The sequence below is a fragment of the Amphiura filiformis genome, unplaced genomic scaffold (genome assembly GCF_039555335.1).
Source record: "Amphiura filiformis unplaced genomic scaffold, Afil_fr2py scaffold_183, whole genome shotgun sequence".
Taxonomy (NCBI): Eukaryota; Metazoa; Echinodermata; class Ophiuroidea; order Amphilepidida; family Amphiuridae; genus Amphiura; species Amphiura filiformis.
Window position 1 is genome coordinate 109407 of NW_027305647.1, and position 14186 is coordinate 123592.

Here is a 14186-nt window from a genome sequence, read left to right on the forward strand (position 1 = left end):
TTGTATTATTAGATTATATTTTATTATAATATCACTGTCCCCGTGTATCATTTACGTAGTTCTAATTTCAAATTTTGTGAACACAAAGGCCGTACAGGCTAAAATATTATTCTGAAAACAAAATATTTACCAGTTTTGTCACTTGTTAGTTCTGTTTTTTACTCACCCGTAAGGTAAATTCGTATCATTAGTGAAAATAAGAGGTTTTCTAACAGGACTCAGTTTGGAATAAAAGTAAGTCCTGGTTCCCCTGAATCTAGTCTGGACCAGGATTCACTTTAGTCTGAACCACAGAATTAAAGAAAGAGAATCGGGACTTGATCACCATATTGATGCAGGCATGGAGCAAAAATTGGGGGTATTCGGTTTCTCTCGGAATGCACTTGAGCCCGCACTCGAGGCATTCATTGACATGCAAGGCGCAACATGGATGAAGGGCGTATTTGAAAGACGTACTTGATGCGACCTGCACGCTAGTACCAAGACGCTTCAGTTGATACGCAGAATTGTTTTCGTTCGTCTCCGGCTCCGCGCACCATCGGCAAGGACCCGAATACCCCCAATTTTCTCCCCATATCTGACGGCGCGATTGTACGTGGCGGTATAGGGAGTCCCGGTTCTCCTCTAATTCTGTGGTCTGAACAGAACTCACGTTTGTTTTAGTAACAGTCAGAATTTAAACCAAATTGGTCTAATATCAAATGGCACCATTCAGTCTACTTTCAACAATAATGGCTCAACAAATTCTGACCTCGCCATTAGGCGGAGGCGCCATGTTTAGCGTTAGGTTTGGATTTTTTTTTTCATCCGGGTTTTCGTGGGTGTCTTAAATGATCTATAGAATACGGTGACCGGCTATAGTTTAGGACAAAGTTGTGATTTTATTGTTGTTCATTTACCTGAAACAAGGCCCGTAGCCCACCTATTTTTAACCTTGATTCATAATCATATGCTACTAAATAAACTTTGTTTCAATCAATTTGGTGGTCGGGAAGCAAAAATTATAGTAAATAGTGTGAACTTGTAGTAAATCACTTGGGTAACTTGTGTATCTTTTTACAACTAATCAATGCCATAAATGGGTGAGTCACTTTGTTTCAATCAATTTGGTGGTCGGGAAGCAAAGATTATGGTAAATAGTGTGAACTTGTAGTAAATCACTTGGTTAACTTTTGTATCTTTTTACAACTAATCAATGCCATAAATAGGTGAGTCCATCCTTCATGTAATTGTTTGGTGTAAGCTAACCCAACCCTAAGCCTAATCCTAACCCTAATCTAATCCTAATTTCGTGTAAGATTACATGAAAGAAATAACCTAAAACAATTACTGTGTAGTATTGAACCAGTGGGCTCTTGCAGGTAGTTTATACAATAGGTCATTTGAAGTGATAGAAAATAGTATATTATAATTGATTATTTATATTAAGTAAGTGAAAAGAAATAAAAATAAAAATAAAATTTTTGGTTTATCTTTTCTGATCTCAGATATATAGTGCATATCAGTCTCATCTCGGTCCAGTACAGCATGCATTCAATTTCTTAGGCAAATGTTAAATTGCGAAAAAAAGACCGCCAGATTTTTTTAAACAGAATTGTACATGGATAAAGATAAAACTAAGATGTCAATTTGCTGCAATATTTACAAACAATAAGATTAGTTGTGAAACTTGAATCAGGAGGCAAATGTTATTTCAACGTCATGTTTGTACAATGCAAATTATCATGATTATAGATGATACACCACTTCAACAATTTACATTGTTTCTGATTAAATAAGCTGTATTGGGTCTCCTTAGCTAAGTTAAACACCCGTGGGGGCTCGACTTTGGAAGTGACGGGGATGTGAGAACATCAGTTCGAAACTAAGGGTCTTTCAGTGAGAGCCTAGACACTGAAAGAGGGGGTCTTTCAGTGAAAAGGCCCCCAAAAAGGTGTCTTTCCGTGAGATTGGGAAAAATCTTACCAAAAAAGGGGGTCATTCAGTGAGACTGGGAAATTTTTTGGATCAAAATATGAAAAGTTGACACAAAAAACAGGGTCATTTTTTCCAAAATTTTATGAAAAAAGGGGGTCTTTTGGTTACAGGAAAACAAACAAGATGGTTATTGGGTGAGAGGAGTTCAGTAAAACAAAAAGGGGGTCATTGGGTGAGAGGTAGTTGAAAAATGGAGGTCAATGTGGCCGCACATCCCCGTCACCCATTTTTAGTGAGTGCCCCCCCCCCCCCCGGGTTAAACACCAACATTCAAATCTAAGTTCACAAATCTTGAAGTCAAACACCTTGTTGACGAAAGTTTGATCCAAAAACCTAAAAGTTTCAAGTTCAAGTTCAATTCTGAATTTAATTTGGACTGGTTACCTATTACTTCTAATGCCTATATTAATTTGCTGTTTTTGTCCCCCTGCTGCGAACTATCTAGTCTGTATTTGACTAGTGTCCCCACATCAAGTTGATGTACTTTGTTCTTTTTCTTTTCATGTATCTTCATAAGATATTCATAAGATCTGAACGTCATGTGTTCTTCTCAGTTTCGTTTCGTTTTCTGCAACCGATGAAGAAATAAACGGAAAGTTTATTTCGGTTACTTCAATTTCTGCTGATTTTATGACTGGGTACACTTTTTGACTGAAATAAAAGCTTATATCAACTACTGACATTTTTACATTTCTGATTCTAGGAAGTGTAGCTAGCAAGTCATATACTTTCTCAACCCAATATTTTTCATTATATGATTGATGGAGCTCAAGGTTTATAAGCATGGGATGGTTAGACAGTGATTGTAAACTTTCACATGAATACCGTGGCAGTGAGCACACCCGCAGCTGGCGATCTCTCTCGTAACAAAATGTACATGATGTCAATATCAATGATTTCAGTTTCTTTAGATGAATCCCAATAAGGGTCACTACTGATGACGTCACGGATTGTCCTGTTAATGCAAGTGTTTCTAGATTTAGTAGTCCGGGTATCATTGTCTCAAATGCTTCCTCTGTGTACACCACCGATTTCAATGTCAATATTTTTAGATGTGTCCATTGAGCGATATATTGAAAACAATAATCAATATTGATATGACCAATTGGAAGACACCTTGAATATGGGCATCTACCGATAAGACTGAAGCATGATATTGATGTCAAAGACGCTATTGTTGAGAACAATATCTTTTCAGCAGTCTCAGTCTGGCTTTTTAGGAACGAACATGATATTAATTCTAGCTGACGCAAACTTGTCATTTCTGACAATTTCTTCATCACTGCAACAGATATTTGGGTAAAACCACGAAGAGATACTTTTTGCAAACCAGAGCACTTTTCTAACCATGGTAATATTTGATCAGAAGGATGGCCATAAAACTCCGAGTCTGTAATCAGGTCCAATCGTTGCAGTTTCGGTAAATACAGTATTCTGTCGGAATGTATTATTCCCAATGTCTTTATATTAGGACAGTTAACGCGTAGAAGAGTCGCGATCTCATCACTGAGGTATACAGTTAGATAAATAGCTTTCAAACTTTTACCGGCATAACGATCCAGGAATGTCAATACTTGGTTCGTTGGAAATTGCCATTCATTGTCACACTCTCTGTACTCAAAAATGGCGGGGTCACTTTTTGATACAAACCGCCTATATTGTCTTTCGGAATTTTGAACCTCTCTGATCGGACCTTTGTCTCTGAAGTCGATTACAGTCCAGGCATGGTTTTGAATTAAATGGTGCCATTTCTTGTTTACCCTATAACAGCATAATCACAAAAAGAATACATGTCCATACATTACTATACTTTTTTTAAAAGCACGATATGATTTATAGTGCGCTACGCTAGGGCACAACGCATAGATGTTGATCCACAAGTCTCAAACTGTACAGCGCACCAATACAACATTATATAAACCATTAGAAGCGCACACCCTAGACATTCCACAATTGACCTTCGCCGCCAGTATCCTTTCCCCGAGTTTCATACGGGTAACAACGACAATTCGTCGTCCGTATTCCATAGTGGCGTATAGTGGGGCGCCGCGAATAAACAACTTTTCGAGAAAATCGGGTTTGAAGAAATGCCAATTTAAAATCGAGTTGTGTAAATCAGACATTCATTATATTTTGTAAATGATGTGAAATTTCTGTAGTAAACTAAATAGATTTTATTGTTATATATTTTTCAAAAGAAATAAATACATACTATTGCTGGCAAATTGACAATAAAACTATACGTCACTATGGAAAACGAACAAAACGCAATACCCTAACCATACGTTAACCGTACGCCACCTCGGTCGCCGTGTAATCCCTATGGCGTTACTTTTCGTCGTTCGTATTCCATAGTGGCGTATAGGTCCGATACGCGTACGCCACTATGACATACGATGTTTTTCATTTTGCCGATATTTCATAATTATAAAATGTGTATAAAAAGTGGCGTATGGTCGATACGCCACTATGGAATACAAAAATGTCACTTTGTAACTATACGCCACATTTAATTAATTAATTACTAATTAATTAGCTAATTATGACTGATGAGACTTAGAAAAATGAAAGAGAACATCATTAAAAACATATGTGCCAATTTTCACAAAAATGACCAAAAATCACTATGCGCCACTATGGAATACAGCCGACGAATTAACAGTAAGGGAATTTCAAGCTAACTCAATCATTCAACCATGAGCAATAGGAAAACCTGTATTGTCCGTTAATTTTTCTCCAATTTGTAGAACCAAATACTAATAATTACATCTGATTAATTATAATACAATATTCAAATAGCGATTGAGCTACTGCGCATGCACTGTAACTCTTACTTCGGTAGTAATTTTTGTTCGCAATTTGGCATCGAAGAGTGACGTCCCATCATTATTAATGTCTCAGGGTAAAATTGTCGCCAACAGAGGGCAGTATTTATTTAATTATTTAAGTATAATAAACTGCCCTCTGTTTATTGTAAAGATCGAGGAAAGAGGGGGCAAATAGGCGATTTTTACTGACAGAGGGAGATGGTAAACCGTGGTATAACAGTAATTTATTGACAAAATACACATTTGACACCATTATCTTATTTTTTATTAGAATTTTAATGAGTTTTGTTCAGAAAATTCGGAGAAATTGACGGATAATACAGGTTTACCTAAAGCTCTTGATTCAACGAAAGCGTACTAATGGGTTCGAACCTCTCGCACCATTGTCAAAGAGCCTTATCGAGAATATTGAGATCTTGACAATTTATTTTACAAATTTGTATAGTTTCTTACTGTTGAAATAATTTTAATGACTAATTCTTACCTCATTGCCATTAATTTGTCGTATAGTGATAAGTAGTTAAATATAACCAACAATGTGTCAATATTTAGCATATGAATAGGGCCACCGTCCTTCTCCACTGGCAATATGTTTTTCAATATGGTACTGCCCATTCCTGAAAAAAGGAGATGTCATTTATTTAGCCTATAGGTTTATAAACGCGTATCACTTGTTGGGAGTAAAATTGTACAAAATAACGCACGCGTACTGAGATGTTGATGCGTCTAATGCACGAGCCCCGTAGGGGGAGTGCACTAGACGCATCAACATCTCAGTACAAGTGCATTATTTTGTACAATTTCTTGAGCAATAAGGGATAGGCATTTATTAACCTATTTCATACACGACAAAAAAATCCCGTGATTTTTGCTATCTGTATAACAAAATTGTCTCTAAATATGTTGGAAAATGCAAGTAAACATAAATGCATCAACCAGCAAGAAAAATGAACGCGTCCGAAAGCACTGCGCGTACTACGCGGAGTGCGCGCCCGTGCAATTGTACAACATTTATGCACGCCTAGTATTTTACTAACTCTTGCTCTGATTGGTTCTCACTTTCTAGGAGTGTATGAAAATATGATAACGACAACGAACTGCAATAGCATGTTAACAATATGAAATTCAATGCATATTTGCGCCATTTTCACGATTTCTTCAGTATAAATAATGCAGGAGAACCAGGAATAAACGTTTTTAACATATTATAGTTTTTGTTTAAAAAAAAAGGTTAGCATATAGGTCATTCCGAGAGGTGCAACAATTAAAGCCCTGTGCTGTGATTAAGACGAAACCTGTCTTTGTTGGAAGGGAAACAGGGGCACAAAGGGGATTATTTGACGAGAACGGCCAGAACCGATTCGATTTCGGAACGTGTAGCAGAATAAGGATTGAAAATAACTGTTATGTTAAACCTATGTTAACCTGGATTCAAATTTCACTGATATTTTCATTAATTTCTCCGAAAGTCTTACCCGCAAATGTTTCCTCCCTCAGTGTGTTAACAAATAATGTTTATTATATCCTTTTGGATGTTCCAACAACCACCCCTCTCCATCTTCTTGCCATTTACCAAACTGGGGATTTGCAAATCTAATGATATGAAGAAATTGTGCACATTGTAAACGTATATTTCCCGCGGCTTTTTAGACACCAATATTGTAAAGCTGCCCCATGTATCGCTTGACAATATCGCTTGACAAGGGATATATACTCTATATCTATAAATAGGCTGATAAATTTTAATGAAGTTTATGGAGTTGATCAATTTTAAACAAGGTACGTGCAATTTATTAAATTTATTGAAGTTTTATACTGTATTTATCATTAATGTTCAGCAAGATGACAATATGCGAATCAAATTTCAATACTTACTGGATAGAAATAGATGCTAAAGTATACCTAAAACGTAAACTATTTCAATAAGAAAATGGCGACACAATTAATATACAAATAGTTACATGTACTTGTGGCATTTGTTCATTCAGTGCCGGGTGAAGTGTATTGCTTCACTCAAACGACACACTTGGTTGCGTAATAATAAAATCAGCACAGCCTTAGCATATCAATTTGGGTTAAAGTTCAAGGCTATTAACCAATAAGTTTAGGTATATTTGGCTATTCCATTTAAAATCCACACTACCCGTGTGGAAGATTTTACTGGAAGTCCACAGAGGGAGTATTAGTTTTGATTAGAATAGACAAATTGGGTAACTTCCATTTGAAATACTCTCTGCAGTTGGGGAGTATGGGTTTCAAAATGATTAACCCTGACCAATTACATTAAAAACGTATTCCTCCTGTGGAAGATATTTCCAAAATTTTCCACAGGGGTAGTGTGGATTTCAACTGGAACAGCCCATTATGGAATACACATACAGCACAGCCTGTGCAGGCAGCTACACATTGCAATTACCAACAATGGGTTATTGCAGTTGGAGACATGAACTTAATCTTTCCAGCGAATGTGAATTTCAAATGGGGTTTATACATGTATTATTTGAATGGGTGCATGACTCCGTTTTAAATCTAGACCTCCTTAGTGGGAGGCTACATGTAGGGTCAAGTCTTCCATGTCTCAAGATTACATATTGTGATGATGATAATAATAACAGTGGATTGGGAATAAAATACAAGTGCTGTGTCAAATGATGAACGAGTGACGTACTTTGGTTTGTGAAAGAAAATCGGAAGAAAATGAGTTGAAGCAGGTATTCGGGGGGTGCCATTTGACGCGCTTGTATGTGATGACCAAAAGTTTGAATTCAACATATTTACGGATAAGTAGCCAATGAAGATGGCGTATCTGTAGATTTATCACGGCCAACCAACAACAGACACAAAACATTGGATGGAGACATTGGTGAATAGATGCAAATAACACTTACCAACACGAATTTGACGATTTTCATGAGCCATTGTCGATTTCCCACCACTCATGTACACCGAATGAGCTTTGACACCCAAAACATAATAAAAGACACATTGGAAGCCTATATCTATTAAAATTGCCATTAACAGGCAAAATTATTATATTTTGGCAGCCATTTCGACTTTTTTATCAGTAAGTGTCATCGGAGATCAAATTTTTCGATGGATTCGGGTTCTACGCCAAATTTGGCCATTTTGCACCACTTTTACAAAAAGGGGTAGATTTGCCCATTTGACGTTATATAAACATTAAAGTGCATTTTAAACATAGTAATAAACGTTGTAACCAGCTTCAAAATATCAATTATCCCAAATTCTTAATTGTACACAAGTGAGGCAATATAGCTATAAATTCTTCAAAGGATTTTATTTCGCTTAAACTTAATCACAATAAAATCATGTGAAGAAAAAAATATATGTTACTCCCTATGTAATTCTAACCTGTTGGTTTATTGCTACATAAGTAGATAGTATGAACGTGCGTTAAAAATGTTTTTAAATTAAAAAACATTGGGGTCAACAGTTTACAACTTTCGTACGGAAAAATATTTCAGTCAGTAAAATAACAAGTGTGTCCCCCCCCCCCCCTCTCCACGTTCCGTTCCGAATAACTGGCTACGTCACTGCTTTCAACATACACGCATTTTGGCGCTAACTCCTGCTTACTTTTCTCGATTCTGTCATAAATTGGTCGGTCACAGGTATCATACTCCATGACCACAACTGTCACATGACCAACTTGAGGTCAAAGGTCACTCAAACGTCATTAGGCCAAAAAATGTGTATTCACTTCAAAGTGATCGTTACATTACGTGGACAGTGCCTTAAAATCGGAACAGAAAGACCTGTGAACATCCCGGGTCATATTTGTCATTCTAATCTTTCTATTGTTTTAACCAGTCAATTGGACATTAGGGCTAAAGTGCTATTGGGCTGACGACTATAAAAACTATTGACTGATTAAAACATGTGAAAAATTAGGATGACGGGTATAATGACCTGTGATTTTTTTCACATGCCTTTCTGCTTCGACTTTTATTTTAAGACAATCTTCACGTAATGTATATTGTCTTTACCCGATGTCTATAGTGTGTGCCTAGAATTGGGATCAAAGGTCATTTTAAAATAGGAGGCACCTTCGATGTCTGACAGAAAACCTTCAAAATACTGCAAATTTCTTATGATAAAAATAACAGTTTTGTTGGTGTGCTTCCGAAATTCTTTAAATCGGTTGCCTATACATGTCAATATGGCATGAAAAAAACATATCCCAGACACATATTAGCTCGGAAATGTAGCAAATTAGCTACGTCTACTTTTTTTAAAGAAACAAATAACAATTTGCGAATTGCATGAAGCCCGGATGACGAGAGCACACCACTACAATACACGTAAAATGAACGCTTGCGTTTGTTCTTTCTGCAAAATCTGTTTGTTCTGTCTGGTTACAATCATTGCTGCCACATATTTGGGATCAAAGAGCATTAAGGAATCACAGCACGGCTGTACTAGTGATATTAGACCACAACTAGGTCAAATGTGTATTGTTATTTATAAAGTGTCTCTACTTTTCTAATAAATATTCTTATGTCTTCAGTCAATAGTTGAGGTTCCTCTAGAGCCGCAAAATGTCCTCCTCGTGGCATGCTGTTGTACTGGAGTAAGTTGATGTACTTGTACCGGGCCCACGTCTCAGGCTGGTTCAACATCTCACCGGGAAAGTCAGCAATCCCAGACGGCACTTTAATTTGGCATCTGAAATGACAGGATATTTGTGTCAGTTAAGACGCAGTGTCGTTATCACGCTATAAAACAATAATCCATCGCATCCATCATTATGATCATGTCATTCAGCAATTTATATTAAGTAACAGATTGTCGGACTCAAACTCATCCGGAGCAGGCAAATTGATGACAATGTTGGAAGGAAGTTCACATGAGTTTTTTAATACATTCACCATGATGACATGGGCGCAAGGATTACACAACAACATCCAATGATCAAAAGTATAGAGATGCGCATTCACTTACTGAGGTCAGCAGCTGTCTTGCCATTGAAAAGTACAGGAAGACTACCCACTGTGTTGGGGCACCAAACAAAATACTGGTGTCGAGTCATAATCATGATAATGGCAGCTTCCAGTGGTCTCTCTCACGAATTTATAAATTGCAATTAATAAATATAATGTACATAACTGAAGATCTGAAGCACATACCTCCAAAATAAAATTTGAGTTCCCCATCATGGGTTAATGTGTATCATATTGTTATTCAGGTTTCTAATTGGTTTTAAAATATTAACATAGTTTGACATTACTATAATATTATCTTACTTGTTAATATCGTCAACAGACAGCGGCATATTTTCCTTATAAAACCTCATCGCTGATGCCATATTTCCATTTATCCAGTACACCATTACGTTATTCAGTAGATCATCCAGCAGCCATTCATCATTTAATCCGCCATCTTCTGAGTCAAGACGAGTTACATTCGAAAATTTCTCTAAATTATATACTGATACCTGGATTTTAAACAGAAACAAAAACAATTTAAAGTCGACGTTATCCACTCGTTTACGTTGCAAAGCTGTTTTAACTCACTCACTCTCTCTCTCTCTCTCTCTCTCTCTCTCTCTCTCTCTCTCTCTCTCTCTCTCTCTCTCTCTCTCTCACCTCTCTCTCTCTCTCTCTCTCTCTCTCTCTCTCTCTCTCTCTCTCTCTCTCTCTCTCTCTCTCTCTCTCTCTCTCTCTCTCTCTCTCTCTCTATACGCGGGTGTCGACTGCAGACGACAAGTTTTTTTCCATATTTGGAATCAGCATGACAAATGCATTAAAATAAGTACAAAAAAGCCTAGTATTAGTTCAGAGGCTCTTGAGGTGGCTCTTGATATTTTGAGATATTAATGCCTTTATATTTTTGATAACGGCAGTTTCAAAATAAGTTAATTACCAACTCATTTCCTTTCATACCAAATACTTTCGAGACAGTTATGGTTAATTCCATTTTGAAATTAAAAAACACTAATTATACCAACATGACCAACATGTTATAATGCTGGTTTCATACTTTCCTGACGCTCTGAAGATGGTTTTACTTCACTGCGCAGTCGCACCAGAAACGGTAGCGGTGACCAGCGGCAAGCCGATATATCGATCACTCTACCGCTTTGCCGCAGCGGCAGCACCGCTGGGAGTTGAATTCAAGTCAACTCGGAGCGGTGCCGCTCTGAAGTTTGAGAACAAAATACGATTTTGGAGCGATGCTGAGCGGCAAGAGTGGCTTTCAGAGTCATGCCGCTACCGCTCAGCGGTGTGCCACTCCGCTTGAAGAAAAGTACAAGCGGCATGATAAAGCGTCATGACGCTCAGCGGCAAGCGGCAGAAAGTATGAAACCAGCATTAGTTACATATCGTATCTGGTTTGGTAGCTTGTATATGGAGATATCCATTCTCCATTAGCACCTCCAATAACTTAGGTATCACGGGCCAAACCCTGTGATGATCTGTGATTGGCTGGTAGAAACAGTGACGGGAAGTAACTCCCTATTATTAGTTGTATTGGTGGGTTTACGTCGACGACCATGTTAATATGTAATCCTTTGACGTGTCTGCAAATACAAACCATTGTGATTTAGTACAAATAGCCATGTGGGAATGTGTTGCAAGCATTGATTTTCCGACCCGCCTTTCGGTTAAGCAATTAATTCTTTTTTCCAGGCTAAATTTAGTATATGGAAGGGTCATTTATTTTTTCAAAACGTTCTAAAAAATTAGTCCAATTTTGCCTTACTCTAGGTAAGTTTTTTAAAGTTTACCTAGACTTTGATTAAAGTAAAAAGCAATTTGTGTTAAATTTAGATGCCGGGTCGATATTAACGTGAAACATTGATATAGAGATGGGTACACTTTTAGATTTTCATCGGCACTATTCACCACCCAAACCAATTTGAATAATCCCTGACTTATGGTGGTTCCGATTCCTCAAACAAAAAATTGTTTGATTGGCGTAACCCGACCGACCCTTAAATTAAGCTCGACCTTGAAGTTTTATATTTTTGGCAAAAAAAAAATAATAACTAATTAGTTAAGTTTTAAAAAGGAAGAAAATATTCCAAGGCGATTTACAGCTTTAGAAGTAAAAAAGAATCCCGACCTACCTACCCTATATTTTTTAATGTTACGCCAATTTTGTAGGCCTTATCAAGAGTGAGAGGAAACACAATGTCTGACTTATTCAGTCGTACTGTGTGGCACCATAATCACGGCGGGTTTCTCCCTGATTGAAGGGTACGGGGATGTACCATGGTTTTGTAATATCTTTTCAGCGATATTAAATTTTTAAACAAATTTTTTTCGAAGACCACCCCCTCCCTCATACGTTTTTCCGAGGTGCATTGTGGTGACAAATTGTTTAATTGCGAACGATTTTCCACTACATTTTGTTTACATTTTATTCTAAGATTTAAATTCCCTTGGATCAATACTATAAAATAACAAGACCAGAACTACACTTACTCAGGTAGTAGCAATCCCATAAATGTCGTAATGGTTGAACACCAGTCGCCCCCTTGGACACAATATATGTCATGCCCTAATCGTGACATCAATTTGCCGAAGATACGGGCGACGACGTGAGCATTCATTCCTAAAAATGACATTTTGACATAAAAACAAACAAAAGAAATATGGATTAGTCAGGAAGATTATTGATTTTGAGTGTAAATGTGGGTATGACAAACATTTGTTTTTACTTTTATGTTGATGTCTGAGGTGTAAAGAATAAGAATCTAGCAGGTGCTCTAGGGCATATCCAGAGTCAAAGTTTACACAGTGGTCAAAATTCAAGATTGTGCTGATTTAGTTTTATATAAATTAATTAAACCCTAAAATACTCCTCTGGTCTTAAGGATTCAAAAAGTATATAGTCTCATCTATCTACGACTTACGAGTCAGTCTGAAGTTATTAGCGAGAATTCGTCCGGAGAATTCGTATAGCTGTATCAAGACAAATCAATTTGAGACCATTTTCATCACAATTGGAGGAAAGTTTCTGTTTGACTCATGTGGGCCCAAATGTAAACAATCAGAAATGAAATCTAAAAAAAGTAAGTAATAGTTACGATGACATCGTCATGGAAGGGCAGAGAATCGTTCATCAACGTCAGAATGCACATAGTGCCGCCATACACTGAAATTGAACGGCGGTTGGATACACTATCCGGTTTCTGGAAACGGGTAGGCATGTATAGAGAGAGGCCTGTCCTGACCTAAACAAGGCACTGACCTACGTCACAATGTGACAAGCAGGCCTGCTTACGAGCAGTATACAGCTTTTGCCATTTCCTATCATGGACGTGAGTCCTCAAAAGACCTAATTTTTTTGGTGTTTTGGGGAAAAAATGCATATCTTCAATACAAAAGGTCAAAATTTTCGATTGATCGTCGGCTTTTTATCCCACCTACATACACTTTTTGATTTGAAACTAATTGATTTTTTAGGTAAAGGTCAAACAAATTGCAACAGAATTTTTTTCACCACAATGCATTTCTATAATGTCCCTAGAATGACATACTAAAAGTCCCTAAATATCTAAGTGGTGGAAATATGCCTAATTTGCATAAATCCAAAATGGCCGCCAATTCACAGGTTTTTCACCTTATTTTGAATTTAACACCCATTTTATATAACTTTTCAGGTATTTTTGATGCCTAAAATGCTTATTCCAGAATGGCTAATCAATACATGTTTCACAAGTTTGCCAAACGTCTCAATATGGGTGCCTTAATTTGCATAAATCCAAAATGGCCGCCAATTCACAGGTTTTTCGCATTATTTTGAATTTAACACCCATTTTATATAACTTTTCAGGTATTTTTGATGCCTAAAATGCTTATTCCAGAATGGATAATCAATATATGTTTCACAAGTTTACCAAACGTCTTAATATGGGTGCCTTAATTTGCATAAATCCAAAATGGCCGCCAATTTTGGGACATTTTATATTGATTTGGTCATCATTCCCAGTTTACAAAACGCTTGTGGTAATTTAAATACCTAAATTTTAGGATCGGTAATTTCTATGTATGTGTCGTAAGTGTGCAACGTGCCTTAATATGTGTCCCCTAATTTGAATAAATCCATAATGGCCATTTCATACACCATAATATGTGTACCTTTATTACAAATGGTGGTCACATACGGACTTACATTGTATCATACTGACAATACCCTGATTATAAAAAGTATATTCAAAATATCACACAAAACCACGGACTATCATCCCCGCTATCATCCAGATTGGCTTAAAGTTTTGTTGTAATCCTCAATATGACAATCTTGGAATAAATACTTATGTGGTAAAGTCATCTTCAGTAGCATCAATTTCAATGTCTGGTTGTGGCAAGCTGGTATGGTACAGCAAGTTCCACGCCACAGAGTACATGCTGT

The 14186-nt window shown here is 37.0% G+C and overlaps 2 protein-coding genes across 2 annotated transcripts; both read right to left on the reverse strand.

Moving 5' to 3' along the window:
- Positions 1 to 44: 44 nt before the first annotated feature.
- LOC140145246 (uncharacterized) lies at positions 45 to 6779 on the reverse strand. The gene is made up of 3 exons (XM_072167014.1): positions 6681 to 6779; positions 5290 to 5422; positions 45 to 3738 (listed from the first exon to the last, which is right to left on the reverse strand). Exons 2-3 carry the CDS (start codon positions 5418 to 5420, stop codon positions 2499 to 2501), a joined length of 1371 nt encoding a protein of 456 aa, XP_072023115.1. The 5' UTR covers positions 5421 to 5422; positions 6681 to 6779; the 3' UTR covers positions 45 to 2498.
- A 1490-nt stretch (positions 6780 to 8269) lies between these two features.
- On the reverse strand, positions 8270 to 12396 carry LOC140145250 (epoxide hydrolase 1-like). Its single transcript, XM_072167018.1, is given in 5 exon segments — positions 8270 to 9491; positions 10070 to 10260; positions 11231 to 11242; positions 11244 to 11346; positions 12254 to 12396. Coding segments are annotated over 5 exon segments (657 nt in total). The 3' UTR covers positions 8270 to 9283.
- Between the last annotated feature and the right edge of the window lie 1790 nt (positions 12397 to 14186).

What these genes read in the sequence shown, in the direction of transcription:
- LOC140145246 (XM_072167014.1), bottom strand. Translation starts at nt 5,420, where the DNA reads ATGGGCAGTACCATATTGAAAAACATATTGCCAGTGGAGAAGGACGGT. An exon ending in GACAAATTAATGGCAATGAG is followed by an intron (nt 3,739 to 5,289) that starts GTAAGAATTAGT and finishes ATGCTGTTATAG; the next exon opens with GGTAAACAAGAAATGGCACC.